The sequence below is a fragment of the Lepisma saccharinum genome, chromosome 3 (assembly GCF_977018435.1).
Source record: "Lepisma saccharinum chromosome 3, izLepSacc3.1, whole genome shotgun sequence".
Taxonomy (NCBI): domain Eukaryota; kingdom Metazoa; phylum Arthropoda; class Insecta; order Zygentoma; family Lepismatidae; genus Lepisma; species Lepisma saccharinum.
Window position 1 is genome coordinate 27,841,100 of NC_139231.1, and position 19,451 is coordinate 27,860,550.

General features: G+C 38.0%; 1 protein-coding gene across 2 annotated transcripts in view; it reads right to left on the reverse strand.

Annotated features, from left to right (window-relative positions):
• LOC145984947 (DNA-dependent protein kinase catalytic subunit-like) overlaps positions 1 to 19,451 on the reverse strand; it is a 241,918-nt gene that overhangs the window by 47,851 nt on the left and 174,616 nt on the right. For both annotated transcript variants that reach the window (XM_083118377.1, XM_083118376.1), the window contains exons 38-42: positions 18,037 to 18,173; positions 15,500 to 15,701; positions 11,686 to 11,818; positions 4,966 to 5,140; positions 9 to 193 (exon numbers count right to left, since the gene is read on the reverse strand). In XM_083118377.1, coding sequence (XP_082974503.1) covers positions 9 to 193; positions 4,966 to 5,140; positions 11,686 to 11,818; positions 15,500 to 15,701; positions 18,037 to 18,173 — 832 coding nt within the window. The remainder of the gene's footprint in view (positions 1 to 8; positions 194 to 4,965; positions 5,141 to 11,685; positions 11,819 to 15,499; positions 15,702 to 18,036; positions 18,174 to 19,451) is intronic.

A 19,451-nucleotide genomic window follows, 5' to 3' on the forward strand; every position in this document is an offset into this window, starting at 1 on the left:
ACACACACCTCTAGATTCGCATCTTTCAAGAGCTCTTTTGCAATACTTGGCAAGCTGTAAGTGAGCACTGGCAAGGCAGGTCTCCATTCCAGGGGAGTCTGAATGCTGAGAAAACCCTTCTTCAGATGTTGTCACAGCTTTTTTGAGGCACTTAAATGCATATTCCTCCACTGCTTTCAATAGTTCCTCTGGGCTGAAAGAATCACAAAAAATAACAAAAGAACACCATACATTCAAGGATTGTGCAAGGAGAAATATTAAAATTCCATCTCTTGAAACGTGCAATTAGTCACTTTACTAAATCTAGATTTGAGTACAATTATGTTTTAGAGAGGATGGGACATATAGGTAAATTGGCTTATTAGTAACAGTACCTGTAATTTTACTGACTGACTTAAAATTGAGCAAAATTCTGCACTTGTTATTAATTTTATACATATCAACATGAGATTCATATGTTCCAGTGTTCCAGTTTTGTAAATATGCAGTTCCCTTTTAAAAGCAAAACCATTGCAGCCAGATGGTTACAAACAGTAATTGATTAAAATAGGTAACTAAGCGACTGCAATAGCATGGAAAAATATATTATATTTAGACACTAACTTTGCAAAAACCAGATATGTATATTTTGGATTCCATGGATTAATCGGTACTCCATGAGTATCATTACCTCGATATATCTATAAATATCTTAAAATTTAATGCAATATCCTGCCATTTTGTTGCAATTTTTATGGATATATTCTACATGCCTTGTAATGAAACGTGATATTTCTTCTAAATACACCTTTCATTACATATTGTATGTGAAGCATCTCTCATATAAGTGACGTGATTGTTGGTTCTGCCGCCAGATGGCAGGTATATCAAACAGCATTTGTTACTTGCTGCCCCTTGTGACAAAACTCTGTACTACCTTTGCAAGCTTACAGCAGCTGAAAATTCACTTTCACTTGGCACATAAACTACAACAGGGAAACATCGCATTCTTGATCGACGTGGCCCGTTAGGCCTACGTGACCATACAACAAGTTCCACGATATGTAGCATGCAGTCCGTTGATGCTCAGGGCACTATTTGAATTTTTACGAGCATGCACATGTACTTTCAAATTACTATACCTTGGATTGGATTATTAGAACAACTGTACCAGGTTCTTTTTAAGTGATATTTAGTGTAAATTACAGGTACGTGAGTTAGTTGTATATTGAACTTGTGATAAATGAACTGTGAACTAAATACACATCGTGTCACGTATGAACATTACAATCTCTCTCGCTGATCAATACTTTGCGATCGAAAAGAACTAAGAAGTGCCAATGATTTAATATGTGATGAAAGATTCATTGTTTCCCCTGAACTTCCAAGTTAACTATGCACCTCGTCAATTCAATCCCTTTTTCTACATTTGCATTGAAAATGTAAGAACGTGCTTGGTGTTTCATGCAAAACAGGCATAAAAAGTTGTAAAGCATTTTTGACTGTCAAAAATTGAGAAAATATAAGTGCTTGATATATTTTCGTCGACTAATAAATTGAGCTATAATTTCGTATACATCGCTTAGAATTAAAAGAAAGCAAATCACGTCAGTTAAACATTTACAAAAAAAACAAACAATTTTTTCAATCTTTTTATGCTTATTTCCATTCCCAGTAGCATTAATTTGAGATACTAATTTATAAATGAAAAGCATGATAAGATATATTCTCAAGCCATTGCATTAGTTCTTTGCTGTAGAATCTAGTCAAATTAAACGTACAATAAATAAAATGTAAAATAAACTGCATTTTAAAATGTGTGGATAATTGTATATAAATTTTGGTTCACGCATTGATCTGTGTTATGGAACAAGCATAAATGTTCTCATGTAAATATCTAACTTTGTGAAAGTATAATTGAATTTTTGAATTCGCTGAATGTTGTAAAATACTTTACGCAGTCAAAAGAATACTTGTTATGAATGACCATTTGTTATGAGAATTTAAAGAATAAAAATGCATGTTTAAAGGTTATGAACATTTGATATATTTTGCGTAGCAAAAATTTGTCTGAAATTTACAATTCATGATGGATTAAAAAAAGGAAGTGCATCATCTCCATTGCTCTTTAATTTTGCCTTAGAATATGCTGTTAGGAAGGTAAAAGAAACTAATGAAGGACTAAAATTAAATTGTGTGACGTAGTTGTTAGCATATGCAGATGATGTAGACTTATTAGGGGATGATATAATTACAATTAAGAATAATGCTAAAACATTTTTCAAAACTGTTAAAGAGATAGGTTTGGAAGTTAACAAAGAGAAAACTAAATATATGCTTACAGGCTGAAACCAAGTGTTAAGTAATAATCAAAATCTAATTATTGATAACAACTTGTTTGAACCAGTTTCCACATTCAAATACTTAGGAGTAATATTAACAAATGTAAATTATATTAAAGAGGAAATAAAAAGTAGGCTTAATTCAGGAAATGCATGTTATTTCTCTCTTCATAAACTTTTGTCTTCTGGTTTAATATCTAAGAAACTAAAAGTTAAAATATACAAAACAGTAATTTTGCCTGTAGTATTATATGAGTGTGAAACATGGTCCCTTACATTGAAAGAGGAACATAAATTGAGAGTATTTGAAAATAAGATGCTTAGGAAAATATTTGGACCTAAAAGGGATGAGGAGATAGGTGAGTGGAGAAGGTTACATAATTTAGAACTACATAATTTGTATTCATGTCCAGATATTATTAGAATAATTAAATCAAGAAGACTTAGGTGGGAGGGTCATGTGGCACGAATGGGAGAGGAAAGAGGAGTTTACAGGATGCTTGTTGGGAAACCTGATGGTAATAGACCTGTAGGAAGGCCAAGACGAAGATGGAGGGACAACGTTGAGATGGACCTAAAGGAAATTGGTAGGGATGGAAAAGAGTATATAGATCTTGCACAAGATAGGGACAGATGGAAGGTTTGTGTTGCTGCAGCCATGAACCTTCAGGTTTAAGAAGGCTAGAGAGTTAGTTAGTTATTGCCTCCCCGGTGGCGCAATGGTAGCATCGTCGCCTTGTAATCAAGGGGTCCCGGGTTCGATACCCGGTGGAGGCACGTAGTGGTTCGGATTCCACTTTAAACTGTAGGTCCAGTCCCGATTAGCCTTACTGTGCATAAAGTGGACTTAAAACACCAAATCAACCAACCAAATCAACCAACCAGTTAGTTAGTTAGTTGCGTAGCAATTAAAAAAACATCCTTGTTTCCCAGGTAAATAAGTGCTTTGCAAAAGATTGCAATACTTATGAAATAATAGTAGACTAGGAAAATTGCTATTCAAAAGGAACGCACATACTACTGCCATTTGCAAACAATGTTGCATACCGTTAGTGTTTGCGTCACTTACTGGTTATAGAATACCCAAGCTTGTAAGTGTGATTATTTCAAATTTGTGTTGCTAGTTTAATTGAAACAAAAGAACAAGGGAACCATTAACTAACCTTGACACTGTGAGGTCTAGTTCATGAACGGCATCACTTTTGTTAGATGATTTTTATAATTGTCTTTTCTTGAAAACACGTAAATAGAGGGGAAACTGAAGCCACTTGCCCCCACTTATTTTTGAAGCATTTAACCCCAGGCTATTATATTGTAGCTCCTAGTAGTTAAACAAATTACACACCATAATTTGCGATCATTCGGTTTAATTTTTAAATCGATTAACATCTTTTACCTATTCCGACACAACTTCCTTTAACATCCTCTGGGTACTTAGAATTTTTCAAGTAAATATCTAAATGTGCAGCTTCATTTGCATTGGTCATCTGCTAAACATATATTTATTAAGGATATGATAGGTCTTCAAGGGTCATTTGGAATATTTTAGCAGATTGGTAGAAAAATGAGTATCAGTAAATTTTATGTCAGTTCTTTATCAGTGTCTGCCCAAATTTTATCTGGCCCATCCCTACTTATAACTTGTTTAAGTTTATAAAAATTATAACAAAATAACAGAATTTCCACTATGTTGTATAGTATTTATTTAAATATTACATTGGCAGGGCCTCTACACTGCAAGGTAGAAGAGGATGGATTAAGTATGTAAATTGCATTGGTAGAAATACCAACAATTTTGTCAATAATCTGACACACTGTTATGTCTATACTGGCTGACACTGATACATTGATTAATTTGTTTTCTCCATAGTTTTTGCATCATAGTGACATCTTTAATGTACCATCGTTGCATATAGCAAATGTCTAAATATTAAGTTTATTTTTCATACCAAAACCTTTCGGAATAATTTAGTTACTACAATAATTAATGGGCTGAATGAATGATTGATTGATTGATTTAGTTTAGTTTACTTCTCGTTTTGTGCCTCTTGGCTGATTTCCGAAGATGGGGATGAGTGATGAAATGATGAAATTGATGAATGGACATTCACAAACAACCAAGCCTGAGCGGGATTCGAACCCAGGACCCTTGGCGTTGCAGTGCGATGTGCTAACCAGTCGGCCACAGGGTCCGGCTGAATGGTTTGACATGAAGACCCATAGCAAATGTGGAGTTACCATCCCACAAATTTCAACCTCTTGTCATATTGAAAGTGATGTGGTCAGCATCATGCTCACACCTTTACTCATCCAGTGTCCCCCCCCCCCCCGTTATCTAATTGGAGGCTGGATGAACACTAGAGTTACTTATAGAGGGACAATGTCAGAAAAATTCCCACTAGAGATAATGATTTCTGGGAATTCAACCTGGGTCTCCCACATGGCAGTCAGACACCCTACTGACTGGACCACAATGGCTCTAGTTCATCATTAACATTTGCAAGATAATGAACAATACGATTATCCGAATTTCATGGATAAATTTAAATATAACCTTAACAAATAGCAATGCTGTAACTGCGTACCAGTTTGTATGTCTCATCCATATATTATTGTGAATAAATACATATAAAAAAGGACTTACTCCTCACTAGAAACTTTCAATCTTTTTCTAATGCTTCCGTACTCCTTTGATGCACAATCCTTTGATTCTTTTGTATGAAGATAATCAGCTACCTTTCTTGTTACTTCATACAAACACTTTGTTAACTGGATATTCAAGAGAGGGTCTTCTATTTTTGGCATCTTCACAACAGGATCTACAATTACAAAGCCAAAATAGGGAAAGGACTGCAATATTTTATCACTATATATATAACTAAAAAATATATGAGAAAAAAAGTGGAAGGAAACAAAATAACAACAGGTTAGATATTTCCTGCACACGTGCAGATCAGTAACAAAAATAAGGACAGAGCTTGAGGAGTGTACAACAAAAGAGCTGCATTCAAATGTGCTTGATTTTTTCTTTTTTTGGCAAAAGGACTTCCTGCAAATGATATTCATAAAGTCAGTGATCAAAGCTAGGAAAACTTACACATAGGACCCCCCACCCCTTTCCCATTATCCCCATGTTAAAACAGGAGCACCACCTCAGCTAGCCTCAAGGCTCAAGCAAGCATCTCCCCACCTAACAATTTGCACTTCAAGCACTGTGTAACACAATGTTTTCTGCTTATTGTGAGAAGTGTTTGTCAGCTAAAGCTGCACACAACTGGGCTGATAAAATCTCAAATTACGAATTAAGTCTGGCCTGGTGATCTTCTTGCGATTGTGAAGGAAGCAAATATGTGAAGAGCAAGGATTCAAGCTGACAAGCAGGTAACAATTAGATGTGTACAACTGCAATAGGGAGCTCTCATGGTTTAGCCTACATTTGTTTCAAATTCTAACAAATGTGCTGATAATGGGTGCCAATATGACGAAGAGGCTGAAAGGTGTGAATTTGGCTGAGATAGCAGACTACAAAGTTTTAAGGAAGTTTCGAAAGGTGTGAATTTAGCTGAAATAGCAGACTACAGAGTTTTACGGAAGTTTCAAAAGGTGTGAATTTGGCTGAGAGAGCAGACTACAGAGTTTTACAGGAGTTTCGAAAGGTGTGAGTTTGGCTATAGCAGACTACAGAGTTTTAAGGAAGAACGAAAGGTGTGAATTTGGCTGAGAGAGCAGACTACAGAGTTTTACGGAAGTTTCGAAAGGTGTGAATTTGGCTGAGATAGCAGACTACTGAGTTTTACGGATGTTTCGAAAGGTGTGAATTTGGCTGAGATAGCAGACTACAGAGTTTTATGGAAGTTTCAGGACACTGGTAAAGCAATGACATGAATGCATCAATATAATGGGGATTACATTGAGAAATAAGGACATGTGCATGTGAAATAAGAAATCTATTTCAAGTTTATATTTATTTTAGTGATTTCACTATTTAACACACACATCTGAAAATAATAAACGATTTTCAAGTTTGTGTTTATTTTAGAATTTTTTTTATAGCCATTTCTGGCCTGCAAACTTCCTCTCATAATGGCCAATACTTATTTGTTACTATTAATTGGTAGGCAACCATCCTTCTGAGAAAAAAACAACTGCAATCATTTACGAAAAAGGCAAAAGTATTTGTTTTTGTTCACTTTTTCTTCCAGCTGCTATGTATTACGATTTTCAACTATCTGGTGATTCTATGTGGTTGAAGTTACGGATTAAGTTTGTCAAGATTGAAGATTTTAATTTGTTTTATTTGCATACATGTAGAAATGACACTGGAAAAGTATTAGGACTCAACTGATACCAGTGGTATCTGTATCAGAAAGTATCAGTTTGAATTTATTTACCTATACTAAACAATACTTTTCCTACATTTTATATTTGGTGGAGTCTGCAAAAATCAGGCACAGATCACATGGGGAGGGTGAAAGGGGTGATCGCCCTTACCAACTACCATGTCTTGGATATATTATTATGCCTAAAAATATTTAAGACTTATTCGTTCTGTCTTTTTTCATCACCAAGTTTAACAGGCTCAAGAAGTCCACTGTATGCTCATGATAGGTTAATCGGAACTGGACCTACAGTTTAAATTTGGATCACAACGAGTCTACAAGGTGCCTTAAAAGGGAATCGGACCTGAGACCACTGCAGAGAATGCATTTTTATTTCCTTGTTTATTCTCTTTACTCCTCATATCTGACCTTCAGTTTACCATGACAATGGGAGGAATTATGATAACAACAGAGACATAGCAAAGGGGTGGGTGAAGGGGCCTCGTGTCCCATGGGCTTATTATTATTTTTTTAATGTAACAAATAGAGGTGAGAAAAATAAATGGAAAGAGCAAATTTTTGTGGGCGATAAAACTACAACATTCAGTTTATTAACCGTTTATAATTCTAGTGAAACATTACAATTTGAATAAATACGTCAACTATTTCGTATTTTAAATAAACCGGGTGGTAGGAGTCTGATTTTAGAATATTCAGGAAGCCAAACAACAACAATGAAACATTCTCTTAGAAAGGTTGGTAAGTATAAACACAATTTTTGACTTCTCGTAATTTAGCAGTTCGAGAACATCGAGAAACATTATACACAGCAGAAACGACCAAAAATTCAGGAAAATTGACAGATTTGTTGAACTTCCTTTCGACATATGACCAATTACCACAAGAACATTTCAGACGTACACAATAAAATGAGATTCACAATAATTATCCACAGTCTGAAATTCAAAATAAACTGATACAGGTAAAGAGCAACAATGTCAAAATGGCTATATTGAAAAAGAAGTAAAATTAGCTAAGTCCAGAGATTTACTAACTTCACGTTCAGTTTCAATATTTCTTTCTTTAAGTTTGAAACTTCTTCTTTTACAATCTAGATTATTTTGTAAGTGAACCTGACCTAACACAAAACATGCACAACAATGTTTAACATGCAACAGTTATTGTTCGTTGTTGAAGCTCGTTACGGTAGCTATGAAACTACATCTAAAAACTGACGACCAGACACGCATAAGAATTATATTGTACTAAAGCTTCAGTATCGAATTTCTGTTCAAAAGTGGAGAGATGCTATCAGCTGCAGGATAGTATGTAAGTTTTTGAATTGTATTATTTTCAGTTGCTTTTTCTGTAATATCTGGCGAATAGCGACGATGCAAATTTAGTGATGATTGATTAAATTAAAGAAAGGACACCATGCCCCGATCGAGATTCAAACATGAGAACTCCTGTGACAAGATTGAAAATCTGCCACTTAACACCGAACTTGCAATTTTATGTTATTAATGCTACATTCATCTTGCTTATTTTACTTAGCTTTTATGTCACTTTTGGCTAGTCGCGAAGATGAAGATGGCAGAACACCCATTCCCAGGCCAGCATTCGAACCAGGGACCCTATTAATGCTGCACATGTTCAAAGGTGTTTGTCTGTAAAATAGATAAACCTGTGGCCAATAGGTCTTAGAGCTTAGTGTGCCAAAGCCTGCCAACCAGATTTCAGTTAGATGGTGCCCAGTGAACTCATACAATCCCATCCCCTCTGCTGTACACAGTTTGATAGATTAGATTGCAGAATGAATGCTAGTTATTCTCATTACCTGCTATTTTATCTACTAGTTATATCCTGTGTGTAATATCTTGTGCTAACAAAATATAACACACAGGATTTTGCTGAAGTAACTTGGATTCTTGCTGTAACACGATTATGCCTTGTTTCCATATTAAACACACTATAGTTGCTAACCAAGGCAGGCTTTTTAAGCACTTTACACGCTAAGTTTCCACCCTATATCTCATGGATTCTTGTTATTCGGATGGCAAAAAAAAACTGTAGGATCTCTCCCGATAAGGTTTTTCCCTACCGTTTGGTAGGAGACTTCGTGGAACCACCTAGGACAATGGACCTACCTCTGCATTGGTGGCCTTATACTACGTGTGATAGTACATGAGGATTTCCAAGCTAGTACGAGTGCGTCTGCTCTGCAATATTGCTGAGTCTGGAAGGTCCTATGTTTGCTCAGTATCCACTGTTGTTATGCTAGGGTGAACTTGGCCAGCTTGCCATAGTATAATTACAGTAATAACAGTAATCCCTGAGATTTTCCCTTGTCACTTCAGGAATGAAGTAAGTCTTGATAGCCAGTGTGTATGTAGGTATGCAGATAGTAGGTATATAATGTAAGGCCACTAACGGTTCTTCCTTTTGGGTCTGCGAAGTAATTCCTTAAGCTTGTACGTTAGGTTGAGCGATTTTTATTACCTTAGATTTAAACACGTCAGTATTTGCAAACTCAAAAGGAAGAATGGTGTATTACAAGAGATTGCTGTGGACATGAAAGTGAGATCTTGTTATACACAGATAAATTGACATTTATATCGAGAGAATTTTCCAAGCGATATATCAAGTCAATCGCAGTTGGTTCTCCGGCGCAAGGCTGTAAGGTACAAATGACCTTGCATCCCTCTTCCATCCCTCTTCCAACTGAAAAAAAGAGGCCCTCACAGATGGTAGAGATGTTGACAGCATTGTGAGGCTTTGAACTGACATCTACCTGTACCGATGCTAGTTGACCCCATCTTTTCAGAACCTTGAGAAACATAGATTGCCCACGAACCATATCAGATGAAAAGCACATCAGATGTCTAACTTCACGGCCTCAAAATCAACAATGCAAGGATCCATTCTAGGTCCCAAATTGTGAAATCTAAACTTGGAGTTATCTCTCAAAAAAATTAGGAAATATTTCGGAGATCAAAAGCACAACAGACTTTGAATATCACGTAATAATTGTTATGGAAGGTAATTCAAGAAAAGAGTTGGAAAGATAGACCAGTACTGCGATAAACTCTCTCTAGGACTTGTCTGATATGGAGAAATTGACGATTCAAAGTAACTGAATGTGCTACTGGAATGGGTGGATGGGTGTTAGTATTGTGTAATAAAACACCTTTTAAACTAGATTTGCTGGCATCTATGAACAACCTCCACTCTCCTGAATTGCAATTAATGTTGAAGAAATTCATGACTGCCAGAATGTCTAGACAATATACCAAACCGCCTTCATCTGCAAAAAACTGAACCAATTCTGCTTCTCGGTGCCTGTACCAGGAGAATCTCGTATTAGGACACAATAAATTCTTTGCATGAAGTTGTGATCCTAACAACTGTACTGCGCCTTAAGGTAAATTCAGATCCTGAACCAAATCATTCAGTTCATGCTGGGTAAATGGCACTTGGGTTTCATCCTCCATACTGTCCGGTTGGTACATTTCATCACTTGTATCACTGGCTGAACCGGTGTCTGTTGGGGGCCTGACATTGGATGGTGATGGCACAGGGATGGATTCACCATGGGGCAATGGTCTCATGGCAGATGGAATATTGGGATAGATAATGTTACGCTTACTGGTACTAGTATAGCCCACAATCTTCACTGTGATTTCTTTGCTTTGGGTACACCGAATGGCAGTGATTCCCTTTTCCAGTTTCTCAACCCCTCCTCACATGCACTTTGTGAGGAGCCTACGCTTTGTCCTGATCTCCTAGGTGCATCCTGAAGTATTGAATAAGCATTTTTCACGAAAGGCGTAATATTTTGCCTCTGTTTTCCTGTTGTATAACGGCCACATATGTAGCAAAATATATCTGGATGATTAACACAACCACGTGAAGCCATTGCACATGCCACAAAGAAACACCTGAACGGTCATGTACTCAATACAATGCACCTGGGATCAGTCCCTGCTTTGCACTGACTATACCGCATTTGTTACAACCTGAACCGCTTCCCAGCACTAGCTGATCGCTGGCTTTTCTAGCATAAACTAGGCAGCGTTGCTGCTGCAGACTGCGTGAACTCCGTGCTGGGGAAAGCCAAAGCCAGGCAGCACATTAAAATAGGCAACAGCGTCTACGTAAGCGCCTCTCTTCTGGCTTCCATTCGCTCCTCACCTGCCAGCAGATGACTTTTTCCTCATTTCTCATTGGCACCAAAACTGTCGAGCGATCGCTAGTGCGGGAAAAGGGACAGGTTCTAACAAGCGCGGTATAGTGGGTGTTATGGCAGGAATGGTGTCGCATGTGCGACCGTCATGTGACCCCTATAGAAAGAAGGGAGCGGTGGTGTACGGTATGAGTCAGTTTCATTCTTGTAATCAGCCACGTATTTATGTTTATTCCGTCCCTCCAGAGTACATTTTCCCACATTACAAATGTTGTCATATATCAATGTCATTAAAAAATTACGTTCTTTTACATTTTTGTGATTTGTGAAAAAACCTCACGTGCTATGGAATTTTGAGGTCATTTTCGGAATATGCAGAAAAAATCCATTCCGATATACCTCTTCATTTCAAAACAAGAAAACCTTGCATATTAGTGAAATTTACAGGACAACACAGAACAAGCCCCACAGAGGTTTATACTGGTTGCGAGTCCAGACGACAGAGACTTGCTAGTCTGCAAAATGCAGTACAGGGTGCACTACGTAAAGGGCCACTCCTCATACCCCTGATCATTAAGGAGATGTAGCCATGGAAAAGAGTAGTCACTTATCTGAAGAGTGACAGATTACCAAACAATTCTAATATCTCCTATTCTCCATTATTTCTGACAACACAGTTGCCTTGGTCACAGGTTTCATCCCTAGTGGGAGCACATTGCATAGTGGGTTGTAACTCATCTTAATTAGCCAACCATTGCATAAAGTGGACTTACAACACGTTTTGCCTTCTAGACTATCAACTTGGGAGGGATTTCTGAACCAAAAATGTGTGGCAGTACACCAGAGAAGAAATTAACCTCACCTAAACTTTCCCAGGCTCTTGTTATAGACTGCATTTTTTCTGCACCAGCTGCAACTGTGGCTCTGCATAAACAAGTGCTGCATAAACCTAGCTGCCACTGTACCTTTAGACTGGTGTCGTCACTTGCTTGCAGCTGAAACAAAACATGTGCATTACAACACAAATGAACCACGTATACATAGAAAGTTTAAAATTCTACGGGCAATTGCTTTGCATGTTCTAAAGGGTCTTCATAACAGCACTATCAAGTTGAAAACAGTAAAAAAATCAACAAATTAACCGTGCCAAAAAAAAAAAAAAGGTAAAGTGCTCCCCTGTGCATAGCACCATGCCATGAAGGCGTATAGGGGGTGTAGGGGTAACGCCCCACAGTTTATTTGATCCGGTCGTGGTTGGGGTAATGTGAACAGCATCACGCCCCTGACCACCTTTACACCCCAGGGTTTCCCCTAGGTACCCATGTTATTCGACGCTGGGTGGGCGCCGGGGCCGCTTCCAACGTTAGAAAAGTTCCCGGATTTGAACCGGCCGGGGATCGAACCCAGGAGCTTTAGCATGGTAGTCAGACGCGTTACCGACTGAGCCACAGCGGCCGTGCCAAAGGAATAAATATGTTATTTATTTATTGAATTTGTGTGCATGTGTGTGTACTATTCTCATTATGGTCCATTGCTTTTTTACTGTTTTTAACTTGGTACTACAAATACATAATACACTACATTGCAAGAATCAATGAGTTAATTATTTACACCTAATACTGAATATCAAGCATACAGTAATAAAACCACAACTGAAATTGATCAGACAGAAAAGTGGAAGAAGCTCAAAACATATTACAGGTTCACCATGTGTGTGTGGGCTGCTTGTGATCATCTATCCTTTTCTGTGGAGGGCATCCTGATTCTATGTAAGCTCACCTGCACTTACATAGTATGTTGTACATGCAGTTCTTGTTAGGTTGTACAGAGTTTTCTGATTTAGTGTTTGATAGTATACTTCTTAGCTGAATGATTTCCTAAGTTGGAATTTGAACAATTTCTACTTATTTTTTCTGATAACACAGGGAGGTATGTTATGCATATTAGGGATGGCCAAACGGATCTGGGTCTGAAAGTTTCGGATCTTGATCCGAAAGTTCCGGATCTGGATCCGGTTCCAAGAGTTCTGGATCTGGATCTGAATCCAAGAGTTCCGGATCCAAAAATTCCAGATCCGGATCAGGGTCCGAAAATTCCGGATCCAGGTCTGAAAGTTTTGGATCTGGATCCGGATCCGAGAGTTTTGTATCTCAATCCCATTATAATATTACCACACCTTAAAAGGTATCATCAGCTAACACACTCGTGCATAAAAATAATCTTACTTGTTTAACATAAAATGTCAGAGGTGATTTTGTAAATGCCATTGAAACGAATATGTATTCATTTGAATGTATTGGAAATGAAAACACACATAAATGTGAGACATTCCATTCCAGGATGAAACCTTTAACACATATAGCAAGATAGAAATGTTATACAAAAATTATACAATTGTTCTACAGTTACAGTTTTACAAATTAAAATAAAACATTATAATATATGCAGTGTTATATATTTACAAAGTGTAAGACTAACAAGGGAGGTTATCTAAGTGTCCCCCTCCGATTTCCACGAAACTTGGCAGGCGTATAGTCGGGTCCAAAGGAAGAAATACGTGTTTTTTTGTTTCAGCTAAAAAACGGTTTTAGGGGGCAAAACCCCCTAAAATGTCAAGATGAGGACAAATTGAAGTGAGGATCTGACCCCTGTGTCCCTCCGATTTCCATGAAACTTGGCAGGTGTATAGTATGGCCCAATGGAAGAAGTACGTGTTTTTTTGTTTAAGCTAAAAAACGGTTTTAGGAGGCAAAACCCCCTCAAATGTCCAGATGAGGACAAATGGAAGTGAGGATCTGACCCCTGTGTCCCTCCGATTTCCATGAAACTTGGCATGTGTATAGTGGGGCCCAATGGAAGAAATACGTGTTTTTTTTGTTTCAGCTAAAAAAACGGTTTTAGGGGGCAAAACCCCCTCAAATGTCAAGATGAGAACAAACTGAAGTGAGGATCTGACTCCTGTGTCCCCCTCCGATTTCCATGATAATTGGCAGGTGTGTGTATAAATGGGCCCAACTGAAGAAATACGTGTTTTTTTGTTTCGGCTAAAAACCTGTTTTAGGGGGCAAAATCCCCTCAAATGTCAAGATGAGGACAAATTGAAGTAAGGATCTGACCCCTGTGTCCCCCTCAGATTTTCATGAAACTTCGCAGGTGTATAGAGGGGCCCAAAGGAAGAAATACGTGTTCTTTTTGTTTCGGCTAAAAAACTGTTTTAGGGGGCAAAACCTGCCTCAAATGTCAAGATGAGGACAAATTGACGTGGGGATCATCTGACCCCTGTGTTCCCCTCCGATTCCCATGAAATTTGACAGTGTATAGAGAGGCCCTATGACCCCTGTTTCTTCCTATGCCATATTTACGTGGTTTCGGGGTCGGATCCCCACTTCAATTTCTCCTCATCTTGACATATGAGGAGGGGGGGCCTCTATACACCTGCCAAGTTTCATGGAAATCGGAGGGGGAAACTTCGACCTCCCTTGTAAGTGTATTAATTAATTACAAATTGCGCACGCGCGCACACACACTATATACGTGTATATATGTGTATGTATGTATATTATATATATATGTATATTAGCAGGTAACACTATGTTATAAAGCACATTCTTACTTTCCAAAGAAGCGCATGTGGGATGGCAAAATGGATCCGGATCCGTAAATTCCGGATCCAGATCCAAAAGTACCGGATCCGGATCTGAAAGTTCTGGATCTGGATCCCAAAGTACCAAAAAATTTAGGATCCGGAACCAACCGGATCCGCCAGGATCCGGATCTGGCCATCCCTAATGCATATTGTGCCTTTTGAGTCTGTCTTATCTCGCTGTTTGTCTGTGGATGGCTCTTTTATTTATGGTTGGTGGATACCCATTGAGTTTCATTGTTTCTATAATGCGTCCCTGTTTTTGTCGGAGCGTTGCCGGATTTGAGCACATTCTTCAGGCCCTTGATCTTAATGGATCATGACGTTCTTTGTATTCTTGGGAAGGTTTGATTTGTAGTGTTGGTATCTCCCAGTGTGAGTTGGCTTTCGATACACAGCTTTTGATATTTCATTTCTGGACTTATCTACTAGGACATCTAGTTGGTGCTTAATTTGTTATTTTACCATAGTAAACCTAATTGATGGATGCATACTATTCTGATGCTACCATTGCCACCAGCTTCATGGTTTCCAAATTCTTTAGCAAACAAAATATCCTTACACTTACATGCTCCATCATATGAGTCACGCATCTGTTTCTTCATTTCTTAATGTCCTTTTAATATGCACTTCACAAAAGCAGACTCACTGATCATGCCTTTGCTGTCAAGATCACAAGCATGAACCTTCTTCCTTTCTTTCCTCATCGTACTTTATTGCTAAAAATAGACTGACTCCTTGTTGCAAAATGTTGATTGTTGTAGTAACACAAGAAATTTGAAAGGGAGAATTTTTTTATCAATGTCAGTATATTTGGTAAAACATGGAGGAAAAACCTTGATTATTGAAATTGGCAAATACTTAATTCTATATTACACTAACACCATGGTATATTTAGGCATATATATTTGGATCCAAGATGCCACAGAATCCAAGGTACATTTAAATTTTCAGCATCTAAAACCTGAAAAAAAAGATGCACTTTTAGATTCGAAGAAATATGTTATGTCCCATTTTAGATGTTACAATTTACCTCACTTGTCTTCTGTATGTACTTCTTGGCCACATGGAAATTGTTAGATGACACTGCTAGCTCTACAAGGGACAACCACATGGAGACTTTGTCTTGCTTAATTCTAAGTAGGAGCTTTTTCTCTTCTCCAAACTGATCATCCTTAATTCCCGGTTGTATCTTTTTTTCCAGTTCCTTCTTCAAAAGATTCAAATATGCACTCCTGAAAAACAGATTTCAAAATTGTTCATAGATTCCAGCAAGTTTCTGTGATAAAAACATAATTCCTTTGCATGTTTGTAAACATTCTCACATTATCATCTTCATTGTTTTAATAAATGGTAAAGAGAGCTAAGTGGCACTTGGTTAGATAGGCATCACAATTAAAATATATTTATTTCCTATATGGGAAACATTCTTTTATACAGTGCCTTTTTTGGTCAAGTGCCCGTGGAACCGCAGCTAGGATGGTGGAAAGTAAGATCGCATCTGCTGACAAAGAGGATGTAATATCTGTGTAACTGGAGCTGCTAGGTATGTAATGAAAGAAGCTCGTACAATTACATTGACAGTTACAATTAAAATTAGGACGCACCTTGTTAATACATGAGGTATTGGAAATTATGTCCTCCTGCATCTACACATTTACGGCATTTTTAAAGGAAATTTTCACTAACACGTATCAGTTCCTCTTCCAAAATTACTGCAATTTCGCTCCTGATATTTTCTTTCAATTCTTCTAATATATGGCTTCAGGTTTGAAAGCTCGGTAGATCACCAAGCAGACATTATGAAAATGTCTGTTTCTTGTGCAAGGTGCCAGAGGGATCTGATCGCACTTCAAAGTCGTCTAGTATCTCCTCATTAAGCACACGCCTTACACACCCTTCGCTTCTTATCAATAACAGACCCTGATTACCTAAATTTGTTCACAAGTATCCGAACACTGTCTCTGTGTGAAACAGGAACATCTGGGAATTCTGCTGCAAAACATATTTTAACTTCCCTACAAGATTTTGTAATGACGTGCATAAAAATGCGTTGTTTCAAATTGTACAGATAGCATGGCACTATTAGACTGCAGAAAAGCACCAGTAATACGTAAACTAAAAGACAACAATCTAAAACACTTGTTAACACCTTAACACTTCACAAACACGTGCAAACTGGACACCAGCTATCTGGATAATGAAGCACTGGACACATCCAGTGCAAAAGTCAGCGTACAGCTGTGGGTCTAAATGCCGGCAGATGTGATATTACTTCCCGCTGGGATAGCTGCTGTTCCGCAGGCAACTCGACCAAAAAAGGCACTGTATTGGCAATTGTTTTCACATGAGTGTTTAAAAACTAGTTTTTCTCATTTACATAATTGTTATTTTGTAACAAGCTAAGAACTTCTCGAATACGTGCTCTTCCCACAAACCAAAGTAGGCAACGGGCACCTCGACACAAAACCTTTACATCATGCATTATTATTATTTTATCGGCAGAGAGCGGGAAGGGCTGCACTAACTTTTGGTGCAAATGGGTGCTTTCGATTTGAACCAACGTCATCAAGCGATAGATTTTCACCTATAAATGAAATTAAATAGGGATTGGACAGATCAATCAGTACTCTATCGTTATTGAACTGGTTTCAACCAGTTACCATTGGTGCAATAGGAAACTGTGAATAAGCTAACAAATACAAGTGTTCACTGGTGCTCAAGTTAACACCATTTAGAGCAAGTTTATAATGTGTCTAAATACTCAGGAATGCAATTCTGTTTTTGAACATTATTTCATGAAGATGTCTTACATGAAATATCAACACATATAGAATCACGGATATTTCTGGGTTGTAGCGACCCACTGATTAGCATCTAAGACTTGCAACAACTCCACATCATTTATCAAAATACCTCCAGAGCAACGCAGCAAAACATAGTACAAAATATGGCGAGACATGTTCTAAATGTATGCAGAGGGCACTTTTATACGATCCACAGTTGCAATGACCTCGCCAGTAACTACTAGTTTCAAATGTATAATGAAATTGTAAGAGCACATGCTTAGCTACCAATCTTTATGCTGAACTCCTGAAAAATGTAATAATCTAGAAGGTTCATTCACATAGACACTGTGATGAATGTGACAAATTGTAAGTTTGTTAATAATTCATATTGATATGTTTAAGAATATTGGATTTTAATGTATCGTTAATAATGTGTTGGTTTATCTGAATCCTGGACAATTAAAATATGAACTGTATTGTAAGTGTGTTATTTGGAAACCACATTAATGTATCTTGTCCAACACAAACTGATGAAAGTAAAATTCATCTGTTTTTCTACATACAGAGGAGAAAGTGTAAATTAAGGTGGTGTGGTTCCCTGCCTTAAAAGAAACCTGAGAAGTCCAATTAAGGAGAGAGAGACAAACTCTTATCAACCTTAGGATCTTTTCACCCAAGTCAGTAGGTGCATGTCACCGTCTACTATGAATTGTGGTGAAGTGCCTTTAATAATTTGTTAGTCTATTATGATATTACAGATTCACCCTGTGTACAAATTTACCTGTAAAACAGCCTTGTTTCCCAGTGGTTCAACGAATCAAGATGGCATGGCAAATTTCTAGATAGAAGTGTTATAAACATAGAGATATTCTTCAAGTGCTTTTGAGGATCCGTAATGGTTGCAACGGAAATGCAATTCTGGAATGCAATAATGATAAAAATTAAAAGCTATACCGTTATTCATGATTGGGAAAAGAGAGACGCGGTAGTATATAAATACGGAGAAACTAGTACTCACTTTTATCCGCGAAGCTGTTTTTTCTTCTTTTTCGATTAATTTCAGTGGCCACCCACTGAAATTAATCGAAAAAGAAGAAAAAACAGCTTCGCGGATAAAAGTGAGTACTAGTTTCTCCGTATTTATACCGTTATGTTTGGCACACAAAGATAATGTACTATGTAGAAATTACAACAAAAAAATGCAGGCTCGACCAGGAATCGAACATGGATCTCTCGCATACCATGGCATTGGTCTACCAACTGAGCTACTGCTGTTGCAACAGTAAAAAAATCAGGCAAATGCAGAGCTGGCTTGGTAGTTCAGTTGGTAGAGCAATGGCATGGTATGTCAGAGACCCAGATTGGAGTCCTGGCCAAAGCAGCATTTTTTGCTATTTCTACATTAAAAGCTATAGCAGCTTTAATTCTTAAATATGCAATGAAAGAGACAGTCCCCACTTAATATTTTACTATTGGGTACGAAATGAAGTTATTGGTGAAATAACCCTTTCTTTGACATCACAAACTTACAATTACTCTCCATATGTCCCAAAATTTTAATACAAACACACACACACACACACACACACACACACACACACACACACACACACACACACACACACACACACACACACACACACACACACACACACACACACACACACACACACACACACACACACACACACACACACACACACACACACACACACACACACACACACACACACACACACACACACACACACACACACACACACACACACACACACACACACACACACACACACACACACACACACACACACACACACACACACACACACACACACACACACACACACACACACACACACACACACACACACACACACACACACACACACACACACACACACACACACACACACACACACACACACACACACACACACACACACACACACACACACACACACACACACACACACACACACACACACACACACACACACACACACACACACACACACACACACACACACACACACACACACACACACACACACACACACACACACACACACACACACACACACACACACACGGTTAATTTAAGACTACTTTGCTTTTCTGCCAATTTTGAAAATTGCGAGGATGAGGATGTGTGGTGATATGATGAAATTGATGAAGGGGCATCACAAACAACATCTA